General features: G+C 43.7%; 1 protein-coding gene across 1 annotated transcript in view; it reads left to right on the forward strand.

Moving 5' to 3' along the window:
* Positions 1-14448, forward strand: part of LOC137372054 (cytoplasmic dynein 1 intermediate chain 2-like) — a 101844-nt gene that overhangs the window by 22779 nt on the left and 64617 nt on the right. Inside the window, exon 4 of the mRNA XM_068035407.1 lies at positions 1979-2066. Coding sequence (XP_067891508.1) covers positions 1979-2066 — 88 coding nt within the window. The remainder of the gene's footprint in view (positions 1-1978; positions 2067-14448) is intronic.

The following is a 14448-nucleotide window of genomic DNA, read 5'->3' on the forward strand; positions in this document are numbered from 1 at the left end:
GCAAATCGATAGCTGCAGAAATGTTGTGGAACAGGCCCTCCAGAACTCCTGGGCCCCAGTACTGCCCTTTAAGTGCACTTAAATCTTCCTGAGTGCTGTCAGACCCCAGAGCACCTTTCCAGTGCTCCCTGATCCCAGGATTATTCTTCCATTTATCCCAGATCCCAAGAATTCTAGTGTTGAGATCCCAGGACTCCTCTTAATGTTTCCAGATACTGGGACTTGCCTCCTTGGTGCTCTGAGATCCCAGATTCTTATCTCTTATTCCAGGATCTGACAAAGGGTTCCCATAATCCCTCTCAGCAGTGTTTCTGGGCCACTGGTCTCCCTCCCAGTGCTCCGAGAACCCTGTTTGAAGTACTCTAACACTGTAATGCCAGACCCCAATTTGCCCCATTGCTGATAAATACGGTAAAACTACTTGGCATGGCACCCCTGTTCTTGGGAAAAGAATCTTCTTAATGTTCCCAGACACTGGGATTTACCTTTTCATTGCTCAGACTTAGCATGAGCAAAGCCATGGGACTTTATCTTGTATTACAAATATATCTCAGATCATTCAAAATTAATGATTTTGATTTCCAGGTGGCCAACTTAGTAAAGAGAAGCAATCTAGTTTTTATTTGGAGTAAGACAGGTATGCTCAGTCTTGCTTAGGTATACAGGTATTTAAAATATGCAGTGAAGGTTCATATCCATTCACCAAAGAGTAGAGTATTAAATATGCATCCAGGCCTTCACCAATGTTACTAATCAAAAGTTACAATATATGATGAATTGACTTTAATTTCTTTCGTTGATCTTTTTGTTTTATTACCTTTTGCTGGGTAAATTTTTAAATGTTAAGCAAAATGTAGATGAAATTCATAAAAATGTTTTTGTCCCTAGATTTTCATATAAGATATTCATACTCTAACTGTGCCACAAATGTAGCCTCTTATGTGCACAGTAACTTATTTTCTGGCCTGGAGATAACACTACTGATGGCATACAACTTCAGGCCACTAGAATTCCTCAGTGTAATCTTGCTTAAAATAAGTGTGTCGCTATTTAGATTATATCTGAACGCCAGCATGAACTGGTTGTATTGAATGGCCTGTTTTTGTGCTGTATATCCTATGTAATGAAATAGGTTTAAAAAATTATTCTTGTGACATTTGGAAGCCTGTCGCCCATCAGTAATTTTATTTTCTTATGTAATTTTATGGATTATATTTGCATGTGTCGTCATAAAAAGTTTATGTATTAATGTGCAAATTGTTCTTGATGTCAATACAATTTTGAGTTGTTTTATTACACCACCTTTTACTTCTATTATTCATCAATTTGTAAACAAAACATCACATTTCTAGTACCCGTTGTCTTTCAATTCCCCTAATTGCTGAAGGCAGATTAGCCCAACAAAATAGGCATTATCCCTTTTCTCTGACCTGCATATGACACAATTGATTTTAGAAACAAACCTTTACACTCTTCCTAAACAGGTGTATGTAATAAATGCATAGTATTTATTTTCATGAGTTGGCAAATGGATGTGTTATCTGATCTGGATGTTATTTTTTTATGTTAAGTAGAACAAAATATTTTAGAATTTGGTAGAAATGCTGTGTAATAGTTTTTGGTTCATGATCTCCATAAGTCAGCAAAAGGGATAGTGCATGTTTGGCCACATTGAGTAAGCAGTAGGATGCCACTGTTTCACGTTCAAGGAAAGCATGACTAAAGTACACAGCTGATTACAAATCTATTTCATTCACAGACTGACTGCATGCATTGTAAAGCGCATGGAAACACAGCATGGAATTTAACTTTGCCTTTTCCTTTCTCTCTTTTGAATTTCATTTCATTCATGTATTTTTCTTTACTGCCATCATGTTTGTTTTATTCAATATTTCATGTTAAATTAATTTTGAAACATCATTACCAGTGCATCCACTACGGGTAGTAACAGCGGATACCTGTCTGTTTCACTATTTAGTCCCTCCTACATCTCCTCCATCAAAATCGGTGAGTACACCAAGTGAGGCTGGAAGCCAGGATTCTGCTGATTGCACTCTTGGGGCAAGGTATGACCACTTATAATATTTAAGTTTTACTTTTATTTTCTCTAATGCCTGTACAGTGTGTAATTTCTGGTTGTACATGAATTTTATCATTCCACTGCCCCAAAATATCATGTAAATGTTGCAGTTTGTGTAGGTACTATTTCTCATGAAATTGGTATATTTCCACCTGTTTTTCCTTCCTGTAGTTTTCAGAGGCCATATGTGTGGTGTGCAGGTGGTTGTAAATGCCATTCTTCAGCCATCTGCTGGATGGTACATAATGCTAGCCTAGTGACTACTTTCCTTTTGACGTTTTATGGTTTCTTTTCCTCCTCTCCTATGGTGAGGTGTCCTGCCTTTGCTTGATATCATCTTGCAATGATGTGGCTGAGATTAAGATCGTGGTAAACTGGGAACTAAATCTGTTTGATTCCATGGTGCTATGTGGATAATTCCTCACTGTTACATTTTGCATTTAAAAGGAACTTTAATTGCATATTGCCCATTAATGTTTAGTCTGTATCATTATTTATTACTCAAACAAATGTAAGCACAATGGGATGAACCTTTTTGTTACCAAGATAAAATATTCCATATTCTGTCACTTGCATGTTGCCTTTGACCTTCCTTCTCCTGATGGTTATAATTCACTATTAAACCGCTTGAGTGGGAATGCAGAATAAGACTGTTATGTGGTGTGCATCGATATATTGCTTTGTAGGTAAAGGGATGCCTATGAAGGGCATGTTCTTTTTCACTTAAGAATGCTACATGCATAAAATGGGTAATGCCTTGCTTGTTTGTGGTTTACATGCACACAAAATGTGGCTACAATGTACGTACGTCATGCTTGTGTGCCGTCTCAGATCTCTGCACCCTAGAAAGTCCTTTTTACTAGTTAATTTTTCCCCAGTTAGAAAGGTTGTACTCAATGTTCTTCACATTGCACTTCTCGTTATTGAATTAGAATGAATTTTTCAGCCTTTCCGCAGAAGTAGATTAGATTCAATTGTCATATTCATTCATAGATTATAGGTGTTATGTTTCTAAACTGGTCAATCTATTTTTAATCCTGTAAATTAGGTAGGTACTGTATGACGACCTCTAGAGCAAATACCAACACAAATATTGCAGTCCCTATTAGGTCATGCATAACATTTTAATCTGTGTTTACTATGGAAAAGGACGATGTAGGCGTAGAGATCAGGGAGGGGGTTTGTGATATACTTGAACATATTAGCATTGAAAGGGAGGAAGTATTAGCTGTTTTAGCTTCATAGGAGCATTATAAAACAAAATATGACACTGAGCCACATAAGGAGATATTAGGTCAGATAACCAAAAGCTTGGTCAAACAGTTAGGTTTTAAGGAATGTCTTAAAAGGAAAAAAGCGAGGTAAAGAGGCAGAGGGGTATTGGGAGGGTATTCCAGAGCTTAAGGCCTAGGCAACTGAAGGATTAGCCACCAACTGGGGACGCTCATAAGGCCAGAATCAGATGAGCTCAGATATCTCGGAGGGTTGTGGGGCTGGAGGAAATTACAGTTATAGGGAAACGAGGTCATGGCCAATAGGAGTCACTAGAAATATTTTAATTAGCCAGCTGGTGCTAAAACTTGGAAGTGCATTGTTAACTCGCATCCTGTTTCAGTCACACAGTATTATGCAATTATTTAGTTAGCTTTAATGGAAAACCTTAGTTCCCCCTTAGTTCGAGTGAGTACTTAAAATCGGAGACAACCTTGGCAAGGGTGCAAAAACAGAAATTGTTGCTAAAGCCTAAGGCTGTAGTTGACCTATAATTACATCAGTGTCACATCTTTGCAACTGTTGATGTTTTTTTAATATCCCAGTAGAGTTGCAGAGATACTCCTTACCTGTGGGGTTATGTGTCAACTGAGTTCCTGTACAAATGTTACCATTTCCTGTCTGCTTCCTTTTAAAGAAAAAATGCAACAAGCAATCTGTTAGTGCACTATAAGACAAAAATGTACATTTCAGTTGGAACTAGGCATACATTGATTGGATGTACAGAATTATTTTAGCTCAAGTATATAGCATTCAAAAGAGTATCCATCAGTAGTTTAAGGAGCTGTTAATAAAAAATACAGCAAAAACTGTGACTATCTTAAAATCTGATTTTTATTCAATTCTATAAATTTGAGTCCAGTGTATATAGTTGGATAACTACAATGCTGTCTATGAAATATCAAACTAAATATATTTAACAAACTAGAAATTAGAAACCCATATTACATCCAGGCAGAATAAAAATATTTGATTTGAAAGTTATGCATTCATTGACTGGCATCCTTCCATCTATGAAAGATGATGGACACGCAGCACACAATCCATTAGGTGGGTTGTCTTCTCTTGGTGTACCTTTGGCTGTGAAGGCCGATCCTTGAGAGGTAGGTTCTGCTACGGGTGCTGCATGTGAAGCTGCCAAGTGATGCTGTGAGTTGTTGTTTTTGCCGTTGGTGCCTGTTGCCAAGCTGCTGTAGCAATTGGTCATTGCGGTAGTGCGCACCAGTTTGCAGGATGTGCGCCATTTCCCTCTTTCGCCAGCTATAAACTCCCAAATGCAATAGTCGACATTTAGGGCCTTTATGTCACACTTACAAGCATCCTTGAAGCGGAGCTTTGGGCGCCCCACTGGCCATCTGAGCCGGGTTACCTCACCATACACAAGGTCCTTGGGTATGCAACCGTCTTCCATCCTGTGGACGTGTCCAATGTGTCTGACTATACGCATAAAGATTTTAATAGAGAAGATTTTTCTGGTTCTGCATCCAGGTGCACTATGTTGCATGAGCATAGTGTTATGATCCCTGTGAAGATCAAGAAACCAAAAGAATCGAATTTACCAAGCGACCCCAAAAGAAAAGCCAAACAGGCGAGATTTCACTTTTATAAATTTACTGCAACAATCAAACTAAAATCAACATTAATTAAACATGAAATAACAGACAAATCATGGTCAATATATATAGTTTACAGATTACACATTAATTATCAGATACAACAAAGATAGATCTCATGGATTTACTGGGCAGTCCACAGCAAATATGGCACCAGTTACAGCCACAGAGTCCTTCAGATCTCTGAACTTTTCAGGTAGATCTCCAGCTCTCATCTTCCACGATGCAGTCGCTGATTTTCCTCCGACAGCAGTTCCCCTGCATTATTGTCCCCAACAAAACTTCACTCTTCCGGAACTTCCGTAGTTCTGCTCACAACAGCCTTAATGGATTATCTCCACCGGTATTGCCTTAAGTAACCAAAAACGGCTGCTGCAACTTGTATTTGTCGATGGCCAGGAACTAGAATCAGTTTTCTCTCTCGGCAGCTCGTCTGCAAAACACTTTGCCACAATGCCTACCTACAGTCTGCTTCCACTGTACAATCTTCAAATCTGAGCTTGGATAGCTTGTGTCACATGCTTCTGGTCAAATGACTGTGTCTATCTGGTTCCAACCAGTTTCAATTTCCCCAGAAACCTGATGTTTTTAGTTTCACTTTTAAGTTAGAGTCTGCTTTTTTTAAAAAAAAAGCTTTGAAATCAGCGTATGTGCACCTAACAGAACATGCGACAGCTCGCACATACTCCTCCACTGGTCTCTCACCACAGTCTCCAGTACAATTGTGAATATAGGAGAAACAGAAAGGTTGGAACAAATGCCAGGAAAGGAACCCGCCTGTTTTTCCCCCCCCCCCCCCCAGTAATGTGTTGTGATCAACCTGATTTTCCGATATTCGCTGTGCTCAGACAATCCAATGTGCCTGGCACAGGTCAAAAATGCGTTTTATCACAAGAATAATAAATCTAATGCAGTGAATATTTGTTCTTGAGGCAGTGGCTTTCATTCAGTTGTTGACCAACAGTCTCCACATTGTCTACTCGCTATATTTTTTATATAGTTTAATCCTTGGAACGTTTGACTCATATTGTACAGAGGGAAGCCATTCAGTCCGTTGTGCCTGTGCTGACTCTTTGAAAGAGCTAACCTGCTCTTTCCCATAGCCATGGAAATGTTTTCTTTTTGTAGTATATTTGCTTATATTTGTCAATGTTGTGGGGGTTTTGAATGTGTTACGACCTTGCTGGGAGGTTTGCTTGTACTGTTTGGGGGGTGGGGTTTAAATTAATTTGGTGGTGGGGGGGTGGGATACAGAGTGGAGGTACAGTGGGGGTGATGCACAACCAAATATAGAAGAGAAATTCTGGAAGGCAGAGCAAATATAGACCTGTTAAGGCACAAGCAAATAATGCAAGGCTGGATTGCACTATTTTAACTCAAGGGGCCTTACACGTAAGGCAGATGAATTGAGGGCATTGATTAACATATGGAAATATGATATTGCTGTCACAGAGACATAGTTGAGGGAAGGGCAGGACTGACAGCTCAATATTCCAGGATATAGAATCTTCAGGCATGACAGAGTGGGGTGTAAAAGAGGAGGTGGCATTGCACTATTGATCAAGGAGTCAATTACTGCAGTAAGGAGGGATGATATCTTAGAAGGTTCCTCAAGTGAGGCCTATGGGTAGAACTTAAAAGCAAAAAGGGGGCAATCACTTGGCTGGGAGTGTACTATAGGCCTCCAAATAGTTAGGGAGAGATAGAGGAGTAGATATGTAGGCAAATCTCAGAGAGGTGTAAAAATAATAGGGGATTTCAACTTCCCCAATATTAACTGGGATAGTCTTAGTGCAAAAGGCTTAAAGGGGGCGGAATTCTTATAGAAGAGCTTTTTGAGCCAGTACGTAGAAAGTCCTACAAGAGAAGGGGCGGTACTGGACCTAATCCTAGGGAATGAAGCCGGACAAGTTGTAGAAGTGTCAGTGGGAGTGCATTTCAGGGATAGTGAGCATAACGCTGTAAGATTTAAGGTGGTTGTGGAAAAGGACAAAGATGGACCAGAAATAAATTTAATTATTTATTTGGAGATACAGCACTGAAACAGGCCCTTCGGCCCACCGAGTCTGTGCCGACCAACAACCACCTATTTATACTAATCCTACATTAATCCCATATTCCCTACCACATCCCCACCATTCTCCTACCATCTACCTACACTAGGGGCAATTTATAATGGCCAATTTACCTATCAACCTGCAAGTCTTTGGCTGTGGGAGGAAACCGGAGCACCGGGCGGAAAGTACTGAATTGGGGGAAGGCCAATTTCAGTATGGTATAACAGAATCTGGCTAAAGTGGACTGGGAGCAATGACTTGTAGGAAGGTCTACATCAGATCATTGGGAGTAATTCAAAGAGGGAATAGTGAGAGTTCAGGGCCAACATGTTCCTGTAAAGGTGAAGGGTAGGACCAACAAGTCCGGGGAACCCTGGATGTCAAGGGATATAGAAGATTGGATAAGGGAAAAAAAAAAGGAGGCTTATGGCAGATACAGAGCACTGAAAACAGCGGAGGCCTAGAGGAGTATAGGAAGTGTAGGGGGGTACTTAAAAAAGTAATTAGGAGAGCGAAGAGGGGACATGCAAAAACGCTGGCGGGAAAGATAAAGGAAAATCCCAAGGTGTTCTATAAGTATATTAAGGGCAAGAGGATAACCAGGAAAAGAGTAGGGCCCATTAGGGACCAAAATGGCAATCTGTGAGTGGAGCCGGAAGACGTAGGTGAGGTTTTAAATGATTACTTTTCATCTGTGTTCACTATGGAGAAGGGCGATGTAGTGATCAGGGCGGGGGTTTGTGATCTACTTGAACAAATTAGCATTGAAAGGGAGGAAGTATTAACTGTTTTAACTGGCTTAAAAGTGGATAAATCCCCAGGCCTAGATGAGATGTATCCCAGGCTGCTATGTGAGGCAAGGGAGGAGATAGCAGGGGCTCTGACACGCATTTTCAAATCCTCTCTGGCCACAGAAGAGGTACCAGAGGACTGGAAGGCAACGAATGTGGTACCATTATTCAAGAAGGGTAGCAGGGATAAATCAGGTAATTATAGGCTAGTGAGTCTAACATCAGTGGTAGGGAAGTTATTGGAAAAAATTCTGAGGCACAGGATTAATCTCCACTTGAAGAGGCAGGGATTAATCAGGGATAGTCATCATGGCTTTGTCAGGGGGAGATCATGTCCAACAAACTTGATTGAATTTTTCGAGGCGGTGGCTTGATGTGTAGATGAGGGTAAAGCAGTTGATGTATCTACATGGACTTCAGTAAGGCTTTTGATAAGGTCCCGCATGGGAGATTGGTTAAGAAGGTAAGAGTCCATGGGATCCAGGGTAATTTGGCAAATTGGATCCAAAATTGGCTTAGTGGCAGGAGGCAGAGGGTGATGGTTGAGGGTTGTTTTTGGGATTGGAAGCCTGTGATCTGTGATGTATCGCAGGGATCGGTGCTGGGACCCTTGCTGTTTGAAATGTACATTAATGATTTAGACGTGAATATAGGTGGTATGATCAGTAAGTTTGCAGATGACACGAAAATTGATGGTGTCGTAAATAGTGAGGAGGAACGCCTTAGATTACAGGACGATATAGATGGGCTGGTAAGATGGGTGGAGCAGTGGCAAATGGAACTTAATCCTGAGAAATGTGAGGTGAAGCATTTTGGGAGGACTAACAAGGCAAGGAAATATACAATGGATGGTAGAACCCTAGGAAGAGCATAGGGACATAAGAGCAGAAGTAGGCAATTCAGCCCCTCGAGCCTGCTCAGCCATTCAATACGATAGTGGCTGATCTCATCTTGGTCTCAACTGCACTTTCCTGCCCGTTCTCCATAACCCTTCAAGACTTTACTAATTAAAAATATGTTTATCTCCTTAAATTTGCTCAATGTCCCGGCATCCACCGCACTCTGGGGTAGTGAATTCCACAGCCTCACGACCCTTTGAGAGAAGTAATTTCTCCTCATCTCTGTTTTAAATTTACTACCCCTTATCCTAAAAATATGACCTCTTGTTCCAGATTGCCCCACCAGAGGAAACATCCTCTCTACGTCTACTTTGTCAATCCCCTTAATCATCTTGTATACCTCAATTAGATCTCTTCTCGCTCGATTCAACTCTAAAGAGTAAAGGCCTAAACTGCTCAATCTCTCTTCATAAGACAAGCTGCTCATCTCTGGAATCAATCTAGTGAACCTCCTCTGAACTGCCTCCAATGCAACTACATCCCTTCTCAAGTAAGGGGACCAAAACTGTATGCAATACTCCAGGGACGGTGCTGTACTTGTCCATAGAGCATTGAAGGCAGCAGCACAGGTTGATAAGGTGGTTAGGAAGGCATATGGGATACTTGGCTTTATTAGTCGAGGCATAGAATATAAAAGCATGGAGGTTATGATGGAGCGGTATAAAATGCTAGTTAGGCCACAGCTGGAGTAGTGTGTGCAGTTCTGGTCGCCACACTATCGGAAGGATGTGATTGCACTGGAGAGGGTGCAGAGGAGATTCACCAGGATGTTGCCTGGTTGGAGCATTTCAGCTATGACGAGAGACTGAAAAGGCTAAGGTTGTTTTCCTTAGAGCAGAGAAGGCTGAGGGGGGACCTGGTTGAGGTATACAAAATTATGAGGGGCATTGATTGGGATGAAACCTTTTCCCTTAGCGGAGTTGTCAATAACCAGGGGGCATAGATTTAAGGTAAGGGGCAGGTTTAGAGGGGATTTGAGGAAAACCTTTTTCACCCAGAGGGTGGTATCAATCTGGAACACATTGCCTGAAGGGGTGGTAGAGGCAGGAACCCTTACAACATCTAAGAAATATTTAGATGAGCACTTGAAGTGCCGTAGCATACAAGGCTACGGGCCATGTGCTGGAAAATGGGATTAGAACAGATAGGTGCTTGATAATCGCACAGACACGATGGGCCAAAGGGCCTGTTTCTGTGCTGTATAACTTTATGACTCAGTGGAGACCACAAACCTGAGAACGAGTTATGAACTCCCCAATGAGATTTAAGAATCTCACAAGATTTCACATTTTAATGCTTGCTATAACTAAACTAAAAGTCAACATTAACTGAACGGTATTCTGTAGGTAGCGAATACACTAAGTTACAGAGAAAGGTATTTTCCATGAACTTATTAACACACTTGAAAATCCCAAGCCACATTTATACCCCTCTCTGTCCCTGTCTCTCCCTCTCTCTCCTTTTCTCTCTCTCTCCTCTCCCTCTCTCTTTCTCCTTCTGTGTCTCTCTCTCCTTCTCTCTCTCTCTCTCGCTCTGTCACTCTCCCCTCTCTCTCTCTCGCTCTGTCTCTCTCGCACTGTCTCTGTCTCTCTCCCCTCCCCCCCCCTCTCCCCTCCCCCCCCTCTCCCCTCCCCCCCCCTCTCCCCTCCCCCCCCACTCCCCTCCCCCCTCCCCCCCCTCTCCCCTCCCCCCCCTCTCCCCTCCCCCCCCTCTCCCCTCCCCCCCCACTCCCCTCCCCCCCTCTCCCCTCCCCCCCCTCTCCCCTCCCCCCCCCTCTCCCCTCCCCCCCCTCTCCCCTCCCCTCCCCCCCCTCTCCCCTCCCCTCCCCCCCCTCTCCCCTCCCCCCCCTCTCCCCTCCCCCCCCCTCTCCCCTCCCCCCCCCTCTCCCCTCCCCCCCCCTCTCCCCTCCCCCCCCCTCTCCCCTCCCCCCCCCTCTCCCCTCCCCCCCCTCTCCCCTCCCCCCCCCTCTCCCCTCCCCCCCCTCTCCCCTCCCCCCCCTCTCCCCTCCCCCCCCCTCTCCCCTCCCCCCCCCTCTCCCCTCCCCCCCCCTCTCCCCTCCCCCCCCCCTCCCCTCCCCCCCCCTCTCCCCTCCCCCCCCTCTCCCCTCCCCCCCTCTCCTCTCCCCTCCCCCCCCTCTCCCCTCCCCCCCTCTCCTCTCCCCTCCCCCCCCTCTCCCCTCCCCCCCCTCTCCCCTCCCCCCCCTCTCCCTCATCTCCCCCTCTCCCCTCCTCTCCCCTCTCCCCTCCCCCCCTCCTCTCCCCCCCCTCTCCCCTCCTCTCCCCCCCCCCCCTCTCAGACTTTTGTGTTCCGTGTCAGTGCGCCATTTTCCCACACTCTCTTGTCCAGTCTGGACATAGCAGTGGAAGCTTTTCCCATGCCCTTGTTGAATTCTGCATCGAGAGACAGGTTACTGGTGATAGTTGAGCCTCGGTAGGTGAACTCTTGAACCCCTTCCAGAGCGTGGTTGCCGATATTGATGGATGGAGCATTTCTGATGTCCTGTCCCATGATGTTTGTTTTCTTGAGGCTGATGGTTAGGCCAAATTCATTGCAGGCAGCCGCAAACCTGCTGATGAGTCTCTGCAGACACTCTTCCGTGTGGGATGTTAATGCAGCATCGTCAGCAAAGAGGAGTTCCCTGATGAGGACTTTCCATACTTTGGTCTTTACTCTTAGACGGGAAAGGTTGAACAACCTCTGCCACCTGATCTTGTGTGGAGGAAAATTCCTTCTTCTGAAGACTTGAACGCGTGTGAGAGCAGCAGTGAGAAGAAGATTCCAAACAGTGTAGGTGCGAGAACACAGCCCTGTTTTACACCACTCAGGATAGGAAAGGGGTCTGATGAGGCGCAGCTATGCTGAATTGCGCCTTTCATATTGTCATGGAATGGGTTGATCATACTTATTAGCTTTGGTGGACATCCGATCTTTGCTAGTAGCCTGAAGAGAATACGTCTGCTGACGAGGTCAAAGGCTTTGGTGAGATCAAAGAAAGCAACATAGAGGGGCATCTGTTGTTCGCGGCATTTCTCCTGTAGCTGGCAAAGGGAGAACAGCATGTCAATGGTGGATCTCTCTGCTCGAAAGCCGCACTGTGCCTCAGGGTAGACACGCTCAGCTAGCTTCTGGAGTCTGTTTAAAATGACTTGAGCGAAGACTTTCCCCACTATGCTGAGCAGGGAGATTCCACGGTAGTTGTTGCAGTCACCGTGGTCACCCCTGTTCTTATAGAGGGTGATATTGGCATTGCACATGTCCTGCGGTACTGCTCCCTCATCCCAGCACAGGCAAAGCAGTTCATGGAGTGCTGAGAGTATAGCAGGCTTGGCACTCGTGATTATTTCAGGGGTAATGCGGTCTTTCCCAGAACAAAACCAGGAGTTTTCCTTTCTTTCCAGGTGTTAAAAACTGCAGCTTCTGTTTGCATTTTAGAGCCTTTGGCTCCCTGTTTACAATTTGAGTGTCTGGGATAGCAAAACCCATTGTCGATTAGGTGTGATCACCTTGCACCCTGCTTTCAAAAAGGTCTCTGATCTGTGTTCCTGGTTCTCATGTTAACCAAGATCCCTGCTTGTCTCTGGGCAGATTTTGTGTGAGGTCACATGCTTCCTCTGCCCATTTTACACTGCATTAAATATCAGTTTTTCAAACATAACCATACTGCAAAGTCCAGTGTTCATAACAAATACAAATAAATGTATTTTCAACATATCAGTTATTACATAAAAATGAAGAATGGCAAACCTGTATTTAAATAGTGCTTTTCCTGACCACAGAATGTTCCAAAGTGTTTTGCAGCCAATTAAGGACTTTTGAAGTGGAGTCACTGTTGCAATGCAGGAAACCTGGAAGCCAAGTTGTGCACAGCAAGCTCCCACAAACAGCAATGTGATAATGACCAGATAAACTGTTCTTGTGGTATTGATGGAAGGATAAATATTGGCCAGCCACCGGATTAATTCCCCTTTTCTTTGCAATAGTGCTGTGGGGTCTTTTATGTCCACCTGAGAAGGCAGAGGTGGCCTCGGTTTAATGGCACCTCTGAAAGTGCAGCACTTCCTCAGTACTGCACTGGCGTGTCAGCTTTTTGATTTTCGTGCTCAAGTCCTGGAGTGGGACTTGAACCTACAATCTTCTCACCCTAGAGGTGAAAGTACTACCAACTGAGCTACACCTGACACTAGAAGATTTGATAGCGACAGCGACTCCCATAGTAACATTAGTACCATACTATACTATTAATATGAAAAAATACAATTTTTGATTCTTATTACCCATCATGAGAGTAATTTTTTCTGTATGCTGCATGATAGAATTGCTTAAACAATACTGAACTTGAATATGCATTTAACAAAGGTTAAACCAGCTTAAGCTGTTGTTCCATCACTGGTAAAATAAAAGCTCTGAATTACATGCACAATTTCAAATCATTGTCATTAAATTCTATATTCCATTTACAGATTTGAAATTAAAGCACAATGCTGCGCTAACATCCTTTCAACCTCTAACTGATGAGCTAAATAGTTTCCAAACAAATGTAAAGGTCCACTGCAGGATAGGGTTCTGGAGGAACCTAATTCTAGTGTGCACAGATGGATGATTCGTTAGAGGTGATTGAACTACTTTTTGAGACTCAAGATGATTCAATGATTAGATTAGAGATACAGCACTGAAACAGGCCCTTCGGCCCACCGAGTCTGTGCCGAACATCAACCACCCATTTATACGAATCCTACACTAATCCCATATTCCTACCAAACATCCCCACCTGTCCCTATATTTCCCTACCACCTACCTATACTAGTGACAATTTTATAATGGCCAATTTACCTACCAACCTGCAAGTCTTTTGGCTTGTGGGAGGAAACCGGAGCACCCGGAGAAAACCCACGCAGACACAGGGAGAACTTGCAAACTCCACACAGGCAGTACCCGGAATCGAACCCGGGTCCCTGGAGCTGTGAGGCTGCGGTGCTAACCACTGCGCCACTGTGCCACTGGGCTTATTTCCAGTTGTAAACAGCTTTTACTGTATTACATGAAAACTAGAGGCAAGTCAGTGTGAATGTTGAATGGTCTATTCTTGAGAGCAGATATTTATTGTCTTGCTTCTACCATTCTCTCAACCTGCTGAACAAACTGTTCCAAGGAATGTCATTAATTGCATCAGTTTTGATATTTGTGTTACTGCTTTTAATCTACTCCAATATGTTACCACCACAACATAGAGCTTGCAGTTCTCTAGTACATTTCATCTAATAAAATGTAGCCAAAATGCCTCAGAAAAAAATAATTGAAGGATTAGAGGAAAGTTTTGAGGATGATTTTGAAGAAGGTGAGAGATAGGGTAGAAGGTTTAGGGAGATTGTTAGAGTGTGGAGTTGTGATGGCTGAAAACTCCATCAGCCATGAAGCAACAGCTGGACAACATTTGAGACTGGCATGGAAGGAACTGGAGTAATTCACTTTGGAGTTCGCAAAGGCAGGAATAAGCGTTTCAGCGGCCAAGGAGGTGAGGTAGAAGAAGATGCAAGTTATGTTGAGATGGAAAGAGGGAGTTTAGATGGTTGCCAAGATGTGTGATTTGAAGCTTGGTTTAGTTAAATAGGACACACACATCATTGGACTCAATGTGATTAAACTGCCAGGTAGGGTGGAGCCAGGGGAGTGTTTTTGGTGGGGACTCGGTGGGCCGAAGGGCCTGTTTCGGTGCTGTATCTCTCTATGACTCTGTAA

The sequence above is a fragment of the Heterodontus francisci genome, chromosome 7 (assembly GCF_036365525.1).
Source record: "Heterodontus francisci isolate sHetFra1 chromosome 7, sHetFra1.hap1, whole genome shotgun sequence".
Lineage (NCBI taxonomy): Eukaryota > Metazoa > Chordata > Chondrichthyes > Heterodontiformes > Heterodontidae > Heterodontus > Heterodontus francisci.